The 14,653-nt window shown below is 44.9% G+C and overlaps 1 protein-coding gene across 1 annotated transcript in view; it reads left to right on the forward strand.

Annotated features, from left to right (window-relative positions):
• Positions 1 to 14,353, forward strand: part of LOC108679197 (protein PALS1) — a 53,932-nt gene extending 39,579 nt beyond the window's left edge. Inside the window, exons 11-22 of the mRNA XM_018167797.2 lie at positions 1,074 to 1,267; positions 2,107 to 2,199; positions 2,932 to 3,069; positions 3,771 to 3,863; positions 4,224 to 4,389; positions 4,692 to 4,842; positions 5,387 to 5,527; positions 6,600 to 6,736; positions 8,349 to 8,567; positions 9,306 to 9,470; positions 10,195 to 10,508; positions 10,998 to 14,353. Of these exons, the coding sequence (XP_018023286.1) occupies positions 1,074 to 1,267; positions 2,107 to 2,199; positions 2,932 to 3,069; positions 3,771 to 3,863; positions 4,224 to 4,389; positions 4,692 to 4,842; positions 5,387 to 5,527; positions 6,600 to 6,736; positions 8,349 to 8,567; positions 9,306 to 9,470; positions 10,195 to 10,508; positions 10,998 to 11,180 (1,994 nt within the window). The 3' untranslated portion in view covers positions 11,181 to 14,353. The remainder of the gene's footprint in view (positions 1 to 1,073; positions 1,268 to 2,106; positions 2,200 to 2,931; positions 3,070 to 3,770; positions 3,864 to 4,223; positions 4,390 to 4,691; positions 4,843 to 5,386; positions 5,528 to 6,599; positions 6,737 to 8,348; positions 8,568 to 9,305; positions 9,471 to 10,194; positions 10,509 to 10,997) is intronic.
• Positions 14,354 to 14,653: the final 300 nt, after the last annotated feature.

Here is a 14,653-nt window from a genome sequence, read left to right on the forward strand (position 1 = left end):
CCTCACCACCCGACCCTCCAGCACCTCACCACCCGACCTCCGGCCCCTCACCACCCGACCCTCCAGCATCTGTCTCTTATACACATCTAGATGTGTATAAGAGACAGGTATGAAGGTATGAATCATGGTAATGTCACCATGTATGAAGGTATGAATCATGGTAATGTCACCATGTATGAAGGTATGAATCATGGTAATGTCACCAGGTATGAAGGCTGTCTCTTATACACATCTAGATGTGTATAAGAGACAGGTGCAGTGCCGTGCATGATACCGTGCAGTGCCGTGCATGATACCGTGCAGTGCCGTGCATAATACCGTGCAGTGCCGTGCATGATACCGTGCAGTGCCGTGCATGATACCGTGCCCACACTAATCTGATGCATCGCACATAAATCATTGCTGCGCTTTACGGCTTTCACTGAAATAAATAAATGGGTTTGCGGCTTGAAATTATGCAAGGTTTGCCTTTAGTGATTCATCACTTCGGCCAGTCAGAAGAGGTAGAGAAAGTGCTTCATTATAAGGACAAATTCAAATTATTTCTCTCGGTGTGTTGCAACTCCGTATGAGTGCCCTGAGTGCCACGTGGCACACCAGTGCCACATGACACGAGTGCCCTGAGTGCCACGTGGCACACGAGTGCTACATGACACGAGTGCCCTGAGTGCCACGTGACACACCAGTGCTACATGACACGAGTGCCCTGAGTGCCACGTGACACACGAGTGCTACATGACACGAGTGCCCTGAGTGCCACGTGGCACACCAGTGCTACATGACGCGAGTGCTCTAAGTGCCACGTGACACACCAGTGCTACATGACGCGAGTGCTCTGAGTGCCACGTGGCACACGAGTGCTACATGACGCGAGTGCTCTAAGTGCCACGTGACACACGAGTGCTACATGACACGAGTGCTCTAAGTGCCACGTGACACACCAGTGCTACATGACGCGAGTGCTCTAAGTGCCACGTGACACACGAGTGCTACATGACGCGAGTGCTCTGAGTGCCACGTGACACACGAGTGCTACATGACACGAGTGCTCTGAGTGCCACGTGACACACCAGTGCTACATAACTCACGAGTGCCACATAACTCGCACGAGTGCCCAGAGCGCCACTCACACAAGTCCCCCACAGGTGTACAGGAGCTGGTGCGGTCGCTGCAGAGGATACAGAGCCTCCTGCAGACCAACGGCCACCGCATCAACGACGACGTGAGGCTCGTCGCGCAGCTCCTGCACAACCCGGACTTCCAGAAGGTGCCTATACAATATACTGCACTATACTGTACACTATAGAACGCATGATGAACGCTACTAAACACTATACTATACAATATACTATACACTATACTTTATACTATACAATACAATATACTATACTATACACTAGACTACAATAAACACTAGACTACACACTATAGAACGCATGATGAACGCTACTATACACTATAGAACGCCTGATGAACGCCACTATACAGAAGACGACGCCAATTCAAACCCTGACTTGAGAACCTAAGCTGAACCCCACCTTGAAATCTGACCGAAATTTAAAACTTGGTACTATTTGCATTAAATATCAAATCTTGAAATGTGGAAATTTAATTTCACATAAATCCTCCATGGTTTGTCATACCTCCTGACTTGAGCAAAACAACAAATCCAAGGTGCAGTCAATATCGCGACGCAATATGTATTTTGTATCCGCGGTCGTATTTTCGCTGTCGGTGATGAACAGCGCTAGGCTTCGAATTATTCGACTCCCTAGAAGCGTTCCTGAGTTTGGCGTATGAATCTGAATACTTTGTTGTATCTTGCGCCATGTGCGCAATTACCAGCCGTACAATGTAATAGCACTACGTAACACTATTACAGTGTCCCATTGTACAGCTGATGTACTTGTGTAGCACTAACCCCCCTCCCCGTGCAGGTACTAGCCGTACGATGTACTAGCACTAATACAGTGTCCCATTGTACTGCTGATGTACTTGTAAAGCACTAACCCCCCTCCCCCCCGTGCAGATACTAGCCGTACAATGTACTAGCACTAATACAGTGTCCCATTGTGCTGCTGATGTACTTGTGTAGCACCCGTGCAGGTGCTCGCCGTACACAATAAAGTACAGCAGACGTGGTGTGTAGCGCGGCCCCCCACCCCCGTAGCACCCTCCGCCCGGGACCTGGCCTCACAGGTGGGGACGTGGGTGGGGCCAACCGATTTATAGTCCAGGGACTGGACTAAACTTCATGACTTCATGAAAAAAATCGTGATTTTGTTCTATGGTTGTTATGGTATTGGGGAAATGGTGACAAGTTAGCTACATTTACGTCTTCATGAGATATTCAGTGTTGATAAGCGTTGGTATTACGTAAATTGCTAAAAGCCCGTGTGGTTGTGATGTAAAAGAATTTACCGCGACACAATAATGACTCTATTGTATTAAGGTGTGTAGGTCGGCAACCGAGCACCACTTTAATGTTTTGTGAAAATTTTGCACTAGAACAACCCATCGTGTAGTACGGGAAGAACATATATATGCTTCGCTGATAATGCGCGTATTAGCGCCATTCATAAACTTTGCATCATCGTTTTGCCTCATCCGCATGACGTCACATTTCCAGGCACTAGAAGTGGTGCTAGGCAACCATATCATTTTTACTTTTGTACATTTATAATAGTACTAAACTAGGTGAGTGTGAGCCCTACTACTACATTTCTAGTAATACTAGACTAGGCGAGTGTGAGTCTACTACTACATTTTTAGTATCACTAGACTAGGTGAGTGTGAGTCTAGTACTATATTTCTAGTATCACTAGACTAGGTGAGTGTGAATCTACTACTGTGAATCTACTACTACATTTCTAGTATCACTAGACTAGGTGAGTGTGGCTTCACATGTAACTACACATGTCTCGTGTACAGGTGGTGGAGGCGCTGCAGGGGAGCGCCAGCCCCGAGGCTGGGGAGTTGCTGGACCTGCTGAGTCATCACGCCCTTGAAGGGCTCCTCTACGCTCACGACCACGTCGCCCTCAGGGAGCCACCCTGCGCGCCCCCCAAGGTTTCATCTTCGCTCTTTTCACCACCCGTAGACCATAAGCTCTATATACCCCCGCTAGGCAATAGACCCCGGACGTGCAAAATGCATTTGCCATGATGAAACAGCGATGCTCAGCTGACATGCACAGCTGCTTGCCTTGGTTGCTAATGTGGCCATCAGGATTAATTATTTTAGAGAAACATAAACTCATCCCACCTATTGTTGTACGGCACTAGGTGTCCTACTATCCTCCGTTGCATCATCTCTTAGCGTTTATAAGACATTGTTTCGTTGGGCGCACCTGCAAGTAAAGAATGGTTTGTGCACACAAATATCAACGTTAATTTCCTTCGAGGTGACTAAATTCTCTTGAGTCGATGAGAATTATTATTATTTATTTGCTTACGCTAATCAAAAGTTGACGTATTCTAATAGCCACTGCGTGCATGTCAGCTTGATGTCAGCTAACGAAGTGTCACTTCGTTCCACTTTCTTTTTTAGTGCCGATTTCATCCATAAATAGTGAAGGCAGTTCCATACATTCCCACGCCGTGATGTCGCCCGAAATGAATGTCTATTAGAAGACATTTGTCTGTATGAGAGCTGTATTTACTGTATGTAAGTGCACTACGCCTGTATTTACTGTGTGACTATTCCAAAATGAATGTCTATTGGAGAGACATATTTTTTATATGGGAGCTAATGGAGTGATTGTGTTTCAGGTGATGCCTGGGGAGGCGTGCCTTGACGAGCTCAACTCAAACTCCCGCCCCAGCGTCAACATCGTCAGGATAGACAAGACCAACGAGCCCCTGGTGGGTGGGGGTAATACTAAGGGCTGGTGTGGGCGGCTGATGAGGGCTTGAATTTGATTTAAGCTTTACCCCAACAGAACCCGTCCTACCGACTGATATTTCTCAAATGAACTCAATATTGCCCCAATTTACTGGCTTCTTCTGAATGACTCAATACTGCCTCAATTGACTATTCTTCCATTTGATATCCCTCCAGTTGACACAATATTGCTCCTGTTGACTCATAGTTACCCGACGACTTGTCAGTTATCAGATTGTCTAACCTGTATTCACATAAATTAAATGCTTCGTTCTCACAACTTCGATCTCCGATGCGTTTTGGTTTCTTTGTTCCTCTCCCTAATCGCCCCCTTCCCACAGGGTGCGACCATCCGCAACGAGGGTGACTCGGTGGTCATCGGGCGGATCGTTAAAGGCGGCGCGGCGGAGAAGTCGGGGGCGCTGCACGAGGGCGACGAGATCCTCGAGGTGAACGGCGTGGAGGTGCGCGGACGCGGCGTCAACGACGTTTGCGACATGCTGGCCGGTGGGTGGAGGGTGTAGTAATTTTCATCATCTAAGTAGACATTTTTCACCCTCGCATTACTCATAAGGTGGGGTAAGAATTTTAGCCCGGAAGCACCTCGGATGTTGAGGAATGAAGCTACGGGATGTGAACAACTAACTAGCATATCCAAGAATAGGCCGAGAAATCGAGTCGATTGTACAAAGGACATTGAGCGGTTGTCAAAGAACGATTTTTATCTATCGAAGTCGGGGAATCATGTTATCATTCACGCGTATACTCATGTTTGCAATGCTTTACTTATTCATTATTCTTCCCCGCAGGTATGACCGGAACGCTCACATTCATCATCATCCCCCACCAATTCTCCTCCCCTGTCTGCGACGTCTCTCCCCAGACTGCCACCCAGCAGACCGTGCACGTGAAAGCTCACTTTGACTACGACCCCGAAGAGGATCTCTACATCCCCTGCAGGTGCGGGTTGTGTGCGTAGGATGTAGAGCTTGAGCGGGTGCGTGTGATTGTGCTAAAGCTGTGTGCGCGATGTGCACGAGCTGTGTATGCGGCGAGTGCACGGTGTGCATGAAGTTTGTACGCAGTGTCTGTTCGAGGTTTATGTGTCGTGCCAAAATCACGGAATTGCCGGTTCCATGGAATCGGCTACCAGCTTGCCGAATCTGTAGAATCAGCATTTCTATACTATAGGAATCTATGGTTACGTCAGTCAGCTAAGTTTTTTTATATTTAAATATAAATGAACTTTACCGAACTTCACCTAACCTTTTCTAAAACTAACTGTCGATTTATGCTTTAACTCTAAGGTCCGATTTTCTGAATCAACAACGAAATGCTGATTCTACAGCTGCTGAAACTTGCTGCCGATTCCAAAGAATCGGCAATTTCTGCGATTTCGGCACGGCATATGCACTATCTGTTCGAATTTTGAACGCGGTGCACACACTCCTTTACATGTCACCCGACCTCAAACCCCTCCCCTAACCCCAACCCTACATTACAGGGAGCTGGGGATGAGCTTTCAGAAGGGTGACATCCTGCACGTGATCAGCCAGAGCGACCCGTCCTGGTGGCAGGCCTACCGCGAGGGGGAGGAGGACCAGGCGCTCGCCGGCCTCATCCCGTCCAAGGCCTTCCAGCAGCAGTGCGTCCCTGGGCCCCACACCTCGTATAAATAATCGCATAGCAAGGCCCCACACTATCGTGTAACACGCTCATAGCCAGGCCCCACACCCCCGTGTAACACGCACTTATCCAGGCCCCACACCCTCGTGTAACACGCACATAGCCAGGCCCCACGCCCTCGTGTAACACGACCCACACCCTCGTGTAACACGCACATAGCCAGGCCCCACACCCTAGTGTAACACGCACATAACCAGGCCCCACACCCTCGTGTAACACGCACATAGCCAGGCACCACACCCTCGAGTAACACGCACATAGCCAGGCACCACACCCTCGAGTAACACGCACATAGCCAGGCACCACACCCTCGAGTAACACGCTTATAGTCAATAAAAACAATTAGCGAATTCCCAAGCTTTATGAAGTTAACTGCTATTTACACAGGCTTGTCAGGCGAAGTATTGCTTACTGAAGTTTTTGGCTGGTCCCGGATAAAAAATTGTTTTGACTGCTGAGTTATCACCGCTATGTTCCCTAGTGGTATCAAGTTAAACAAGAATTTCGTTCGTCATGCAGCATTTTCTCCTTGCGCCTTCGCTCAGTTAATCAATGAAGTTTAAGCTGTCATTGCTGTGACGCTTCGAGGCACTGCAGTGCCGCGCTGTGGGTGCTGCAGTACCGCACCTCACTGCCACAAATGACTCGCTCTGAATGCTTTTAAAACGAACATTTGGAGCTACACGAGCGAATAAACTGAAAAATTCAATTTTGTGGGGTTGTTTTCAGGCAGTTGTACATTTTTGAAAAGATTAAATTGTAAAGTTTTGTTAATCTACCGTACCGCGTAATAGAATCGACGATGCGAAGCTTAACCCCACCAGCAAATTTCTAATTTCGTTCTTGTTTGAGGAAACTAATAATAACCAACAAACATTCAAGCTTCGCGCACTTGAATGCGTGATGATATTGGTTATTGTTTAATGGTGACCACGTACACGTTGAAGAACTTTAACGGTGTGTTAATTGCCATACTTGAAACTGGCAGCTAATAAAACTCTGAAATATTCCTTAAGAACCTCCTCCCTCAGGCGCGAGGCGATGCGGCAGACGGTGGTGGGCGACTCGACCACAAAGGACAAGAACAAGAAAGGGAAGCAGCTCCTGTGCGCTAAGAAGCAGCATAAGAACAAGAAGAAGAAGATGCTTTATTCAAACTACAATGATGGTTAGTCTTTGCGCTTGTGAACCTCGCTAGTTGACATAGTCTGTTATGATAATTGCAAGTTCACTTGTCACGCTATTAAGTCTTCGAGCTAAACGATCGTGAGTGACTAGTCTATTATGCCTCACTGGTCATCCTCAGCGTTTAATTCATAATAACAGGTGCTTCTTTCAACTGAGCTTAGATTATTTTTCACTCGCAAAAAGAATGTAACAATTAAAAAAAAATAAAAATGCCTAGAGCAACATTTTTGAAACAATGATTTATTTTCCGGCAATAAATCATTTGTTCAGTGACTGCATTAGTGTTTCGGAAGCTGAGTCCTGATTTGCACGATGGCCTGCTTATATTAAACAGAAATCAATGCTCCCTGAAGCTGCTTTTGAAACTCCCAGACTTATTTCAATTTTCTCTGAGACAGTATTTCTCAGGATTCTTAACGAAACTAATAGTGCTTTTGTACAAACATTGGAGTCTAGAGTTGGACGCAAACTGGTGTTTAATGTCTACTAGAACTTCTAGAAGAATTTCAGGTGTCATGCCGGATCTTAATTTAATAATGTCGCTATGACCTGCCTTCATTGGTGCACGTTGCCTGTTCTTGCATGTTGCTGCATGATCTCGCATGTTGCTGCATGATCTCGCATGTTGCTGCCTGATCTCGCATGTTGCTGCATCTAATTGAATGCTAATACACGCATGTTTCTCCCTGGAAACCTGAACTTGTTTATCATGTTTGTGCTCCGTAACACAATCTAATTGCTCTCGCTACACGCGTCTTTTCGCTCTCATTTTCTTTGTTTTATGTTAATAACAAATATCGAGGGAAGGAAAGCAGCATCTTATTTTATAGATTCTTTATTACAGGGAAGTTTCCAAACAGCTGAGAATTTCCATTGTATTACTTTAATCAATATTTGCTTATAAATAACTGATGTTGTGGTAGATATCTAAAATTTTCTCATTTGCTCGCATTCACTTTCTTACTTGAAAAAATTCACTTTTAATTCACTGCTTTGGGTGTTGAAATTTAATTTTTGCAAGTTCTAGTCTATTTTTTTATTGTTTTTGCATGCATTAATCTCTGTATTTTATTTCAAGCACTAATATATTTATTTGCCTGTTCTTCTCTTCCTTGTTTTGTTGATTTCTCCCTTTCTCTTTCTATTCTGCCTTACTCCATAATTTCTCTTTCTACTCTGCCTCCTCCATTTCTCTTTCTACTTCGTCTACTGCATTTCTCTTTCTACTCTGCCTCCTCCATTTCTCTTTCTACTTCGTCTACTGCATTTCTCTTTCTACTCTGCCTTACTCCATTTCTTAAGCCTTATATTCTTCCTATTTTCTTATGCGACCTTTCACCATCCTCATTATCACGGCCATCTCCCACTTCCCTTCGTCAAATTCTGCCCTTCTATTTCCACTTACTTCCCCCTCTTCTCTTCATCTTTCCCCCCTCTTCTCTTCATCTTTCCCCCCTCTTCTCTTCATCTTTCCCCCTCTTCTCTTCATCTTTCCCCCTCTTCTCTTCATCTTTCCCCCTCTTCTCTTCCCCTTTCCTCCTCTTCTCTTCCCCTTTCCCCCTCTTTGCCCTTCCCTTTGAGGAAACCTACAGCTCGCTCCCCCTCCCTGTTCCCCCTGAGTGGGGGTAGCGACGGCGTCACCGAGTTCTGCGTTCGTCAGCAAAGGGCTCCTGACACCCATGAGAGGTTGTCCCCGCCGGCAGGAGGAGGGTTGGGGCTCCTCCTGGCCTCCTTCTGCTGCTGTTGCTGCAAGAGCAGCACGCCTCTAGACGTTCGCACCTCCTCCTTCCTAGAGCCTCTATGTCTAGATGGTACAGCACTGCTCTAGTGCACGTTTATTAACGTGCGAATAGTTTCTATCCAGCCTCGCTGAGCTGACTAGTCTGCATGGGTGTACATTTATGGGGGCAATAAATCTATGAAGTCTGGGGATGACGCAACCATGAATGTGAAGGCGAATATATTGATAATGAACTTACAAATCATATGAATAAATAATCAAATTATATAATAAAAATTACAGAAACGCAGAACACCTATCAGTCTTCTTCCATTATAGCCAAAAACGTATCATCTTTCTATTTTAAGTACCCAACCCCCGTCTCTGCCTCATGCATCGCATCTTGCTTATTTAACGCCTACTTCTGTTGCTGGTTTTTTTCATTGCAGAATTGAGAGTTTCATTTCTTTCGAAACTTATTCTATTTTTTGGATGTGCATGAGGTCAACTTATAGGTGTTTAATATGTATATTTATATAACTGTATAGTCATTATTTCGGTGTATATAATCTATACTGTTTGTGTGAATGGCCTTTGCTTGCTGAAATGTTGAGCAAGAATTGCTTTTCTTGCTCCGCCACTTTCCCCTTCACTTGCACCACCACTTGGCCCACCACCTGTACCACCACTTGCCCCCACCACCTGTACCACCACTTGCCCCCACCACCTGTACCACCACTTGCCCCACCACCTGTACCACCACTTGCCCCCACCACCTGTACCACCACTTGCCCCCACCACCTGTACCACCACCTACCCCTCGTTGCAGAGTACGACAACGAAGAGGTGCTGACGTACGAGGAGGTCGCGCTCTACTACCCTCGCGCTAATTGCAAGCGCCCTCTGGTGCTCATCGGGCCCCCTAACATCGGGCGCCACGAGCTGCGCCAGCGCCTCATGGAGGACCGCGACCGCTTTGCTGCTGCAGTCCCTCGTGAGTCGCTGCGCCCCTCGGGCAGTTTGGGGTAATACGTTGGGGAGGGTGTTGACTTTTTAGAGGTAAGGGCGACGATGTTACGAGGACGATAGGGTGACATTACTTGGGTGATAGGATGGCATTACTGGGGTGATGGGGTGGCATCTCTAGGGTGATGGGTGGCATCTCTAGAGTAGCATTACTGGGGTGATAGGGTGGCATCTCTAGGGTGAATGCGATGTAATTTCTAGAGTGATGCGCCCTCTTCACCTTGGCTGGCGTAGTGCACCAGATGTCTGTTGTGTTGTGGCCTCATGCACCTGAATGTGAGGCCCTAGGCTGGAGGCGTCACGGTCGTGTGGTGGTGACGTTTGCCGTGTATCTGGTACTTGCGTAACGGTTGAGTTACGTCGATTGGTGACTCTGTAGTGGTTTCTCCTCGCCTCAAATATATTTTATCTCGATCATCTAAACCTCCTTCATATTCCTTTTATTATTTGATGGGATTTTAAGGTGCAGTTTATAGGTCTTCTTTTGTGCTGGTGGAACAAATGTTGATATGTTCTAAATGCTTTAATCGACGCATGTCTTCGACAAATCGTGTCTCACAAATCCTCTTGCAGCCCTAAAATTGTTCCTCATCTTCTACTTGTATCAGTCACATAATGACTCCTTTTCATGACGGAAATCTCGTGCCTTTATTAACTTTGCGGTATCGTTGCTAAGTCCCTCTGCCCCTCAGACACATCGCGCCCCCGGCGGGACAAGGAGGTGGATGGTCAGGACTACCACTTCATCTCGAGAGCGCAGTTCGAGGAAGACATCTTGCAGCGCAAGTTTGTCGAGCACGGCGAGTTTGAGAAAGCTTATTACGGCACGAGTCTTACGTCCATCAGGGCTATTGTGAGCATGGGGAAGATCTGCGTACTTAACCTGCACGCTCTCTCACTCAAGATACTCAAGAACTCGGACTTGAAGCCTTTTGTGGTCTTCATTGCGCCGCCAAGCCTCGAAAAATTGAGGCAGAAAAAACAGCGACTCGGGGAACCCGTGAAGGTACGGCACAGTTACTCATATTTTTCTTTTGTCTACTCGAGCAATTTTTCAGATGCTTTTATTATATTATGAGACTAAATTTTCCATTACTCGAGATGTCTATTTCATTTTTTCGCACACGTCTGCCATAGCTTAATAATTAACTATCTAAGCTATTTTAATTTTTGTTCAATGAAAATGTACATACATTTTCATTGAACAAAAGTGATACATGTATCACTGTATCACTTTAAGAAGTGATACATGGTATCACTTCTTAATTCATTACATCTGATAAGTATTTTAGTTAGCTATATAATCATCCTGACAACATCAAAACTTTCACCACCTCTTGATAATCCTGTGAATATTCCTCAACGATATTCCTCCGACCTAACATCCCTTTCCCAGATATCTCCCTCCCTAATATCCCCCTCCCTGATATTCCCCTCTCCCCTCAATTATATCCCCGCCCCTCCCCCTGAATTATAATCCTGATCAATGGCGCAGGACGAGGAGCTCAAGGAGATCATGGAGAAGGCCCGCGAGATGGAGGACCAATACGGCCATTACTTCGATCTCATCATCGTCAACCACGACGTGGAGTCCGCGTACCAGCAACTACTGCACGAGGTCAACATGTTGGAGCGCGAGCCGCAGTGGGTGCCTGCCACGTGGCTCAGGCAAGACTAGGTACCGCAGTGGGTGCCTGCCACGTGGCTCAGGCAAGACTAGGTGCTGACGTTGCCACAGCAGCTTCGGAAACAACACACCTAGCAATACTAGCCCCAGCGAAGGCAAAACTTTCCTTAGTTGAAGATGTTGTCCCTCTCTGAAAATTTTTTTGCAAAAGGAAACTTTTTTCTTTTTGCCACTGGTGTTGATTTAATTCATATGATTTAAAGTCGAGTCTTTCAATAAAAAGTGACTGGCGGTGTTAGCAATTCCTGAGTGCTAAGTGACCAGAGTGTTAACAGCTAGTGGTGCGGAATGTTCAACCCCCTACAAGATATACTAGCACTAGTCCATGGTGTATGTCTCAATACTCCCTAGTAAAGCGTGTAACTGTTATTGGTGTATACTGAAGGAAACTATTAAACTGGTTCGGTGTCTCGAGTGTCACTGATGCGGGATCTGTTGAGGATGACTGCCATGTTTTCGTTGACGAGTAAGCTATCGAAAATTCTTGCTTCTGCCGATGTGTAGCTGCCACGTTGGCCGTCTCAATGCTGACGAATAAGAAACTCACAACTGCGAGTGTCGCAACGAAGACGGGAATTGCAGCGGAAGCAACAGCGCTGTGCTTCGATAAATTTATCCGTACCAGCATTGTTGCTATGAGGATGAAATACCAGAGCCACTAGTAGCAGGATGCCTTGTTTGTCACAAATTTCGGGCACTAAGAATTATTTTTAAAAAGCGGATAGCAGCTTCACGTGTTCTGAGATAATAGCAACCTTACGTGTTCTGACAGATCAACTTCATTATGTTAAAATTGTTTTCCTTCTGTCTACGGTTGTCGTTTTTGTAAATTAGTTCATGTAAGTTATGATATTTTAGAAGAACTTGAATGTGGATGTGCAGAAGCTTCTTTGGGGATTTGAACTCTAGGGTTATCCTTGCTGCATTTGAATCCTTGTGTTATTGTAGTGTTTGAACCCTATTTTTTGGTCTCTAGCAGCTCCAGGTACGTCAACGCGCTACGCAAGAAACTGTGTGCAAGAGCTCAGTTCTAACGCGAGTTGTACCAGTCCAGTTAATGTGACTGTCTTCAGTCCATGCATTATAAACCCGAATGAAAGCCTGTAAAGAGGGTAGGAAAGTTAACGATAAACATGTCGAAATCTTAGAACTGAGGGCTAAGATCCCTCACTTGAAGAGGCTGTCTACCGCCATACCCGCATTTAGATAGGAATAACCTTACACTAGCCGTCACGTCTAGCCCACAAGGCAGTCGAAGGAATTCACAGACGTGTAATAAAATACTATTACATTGGGCATGTGCTATAGTGTACAGAGAATTTATATGTATATGATTGTATGAATTACACACAAGACTTATGTATGCAATACCGTTTATCCCGTGCGCTGTGTACCTCACTCGTTGGATGTGTTCTGGCAACGATGTGATTGTCCCTTCCCGAAAGGAATGTCAGATAAGAATTTATTTGCATGTAATGTAAGCGCAAGCGCAATTACCCATTTAAATGACTAAATTTTAGTTGCCAGTGTAATTTGTAATAATGAGATAATTTAGGCGTGCGTTGCTACGAGCTGGGCAAGTCATATTTCATAAAAGTTATATTTTGTTGCTAATTTTATGACCATCCGAGTGATTAACTTCCTACTTAATTCCATGAATGTTGCTAAGTCTACCTGTGCGATTGTGCTCCTTCCTTACTTTTATCATACTTTTTTATATCTTTTCCCTTCTCTCGATCTTTGACATTTTCAGCATGTCTTTCTCTATTTAACTTGAAGTTTTGATCTGCTTCCATTTACAAGGTTGTTTCTCTCGCGTCAAGATTCTTTTCCTCCCGTCGAAAACGACTAATTTTTTCTGAATATAACTCAGGACTATGTTGAATGTAACGGACAATAACTAGAACTATTTTCTATTAGGTACTCATTTCTACTTAACCCTTACAAGAATTAAGCACTTGTTACTACTTAGAGCCACTTGGTTAGGACTGCTGTCAGAAGTGACTTACAGTCGTGCTTTCTAACGCGATGGACGACGCAGCTTGTTCTGGTCCAGCTTCTCAACCCATCCGCTCAATGTGCGTCTCAAACGCCGGTGTTACTTCGAATTAATAATTCAACGTGAAATTATTAGTAATTATTCATAACTTTAGTAACATTCAAAATATAAGGAACTATTCATTACTGCACGCTTGGAATTTGTGTTCTTGTCTGAAGTGTTTTGTAAGCCCCGCCTCGCGCATCGCCCTCAGCCATAATTTCCTCCACGATCCTTTTCACGGTTAGCTTATGCGTTCCTGTGCCAGGTGGATTTTTGTTACGAAATGTGGGGCGGCCCCTCGGAAATATTACTTTTTGTGAAAATAATAATATCTGGAAATTAAGGATGAACACAAAGCTCTGAAAGCCCAATTGATTATTAATTTTTTTAGAACAATTTGATGAATTGCTTCATGTTTAGCAATTTCAGCCTCATTAGTAGTTGGGTGGCTCGGTGCCTAACGATCAACGTGAAAAGCGTTCACGGTCGCCATCAGCTGAGACGAGCAAATCCTTCCACCTGCAGAGATCAAGATGAACTTATAACTTTCGATTTTCGCATACGGGTGTTCATTGCAGAGATTTTGAGATTCTAATTTCTAATCATCGTGGGATTTTAAATTCTGTTTAATGCCATTCTGAAGCCCAGCACTTGCACAACTTAAGCGCGGGAGCATTTCTATTGCAAGGCGCATTTGTAAATGAATTGTATGTGCTGGCATGTTTTGCTATTGCAGCTATTTCTTCATTTTTGCTTGATTTTCGTAAGCGCATTTAGCATGCATTGATTATTTGTTCAAAGTGCCATAAGATCATTTATTCTTTGCCATGTAGCAGTTACTGGCATCATGTCTATTTGTACGTTAAAAATCATTTATTTCAGGTGTAAATTTCTGTATTATGCCTAACTATGTGTTAATGTGCATCATGTATCCATTCCTGCATCATGATCTGCTCAACGGCCGACACAGCGGTTTATCGTCCGCCTTCTTTCTGCGTCTCGGTTTCGAGTAGAGAGAGTGAACGTCAGCCGCCACTACCGTATTTTTGTAATAAGTGTAAATATTGACGGACGTTGTGAACCTCCATCTCTTGAATATTATATCCATTTAAATATGCCCCAATCGACTTTTTCAATCCACTATGTTCGTTAGCTTTTCTAGTCGGGACTTTACACCACTCGGCTTCGGAGTGATGGTGTGACACTGACGTGGTTTCGCAAAAACTAAATACGGCTCGATTTACTGTTTTTTTTACTTTAAAATTGTTGATTAGAAATTTTTAGATTCAGATCTGGTATATAATTTTTTTATTCACATTGTATTCGTACCAGAGTAATCAATCTAAAGTGGGGGTCTAATGAAAACGAGACCGACTGCGCACCTCTTGCAGTGGATGTTTTGAGTTACATATGCGCATAATTG

The sequence above is a fragment of the Hyalella azteca genome, unplaced genomic scaffold (genome assembly GCF_000764305.2).
Source record: "Hyalella azteca isolate HAZT.00-mixed unplaced genomic scaffold, Hazt_2.0.2 contig2661, whole genome shotgun sequence".
Taxonomy (NCBI): domain Eukaryota; kingdom Metazoa; phylum Arthropoda; class Malacostraca; order Amphipoda; family Hyalellidae; genus Hyalella; species Hyalella azteca.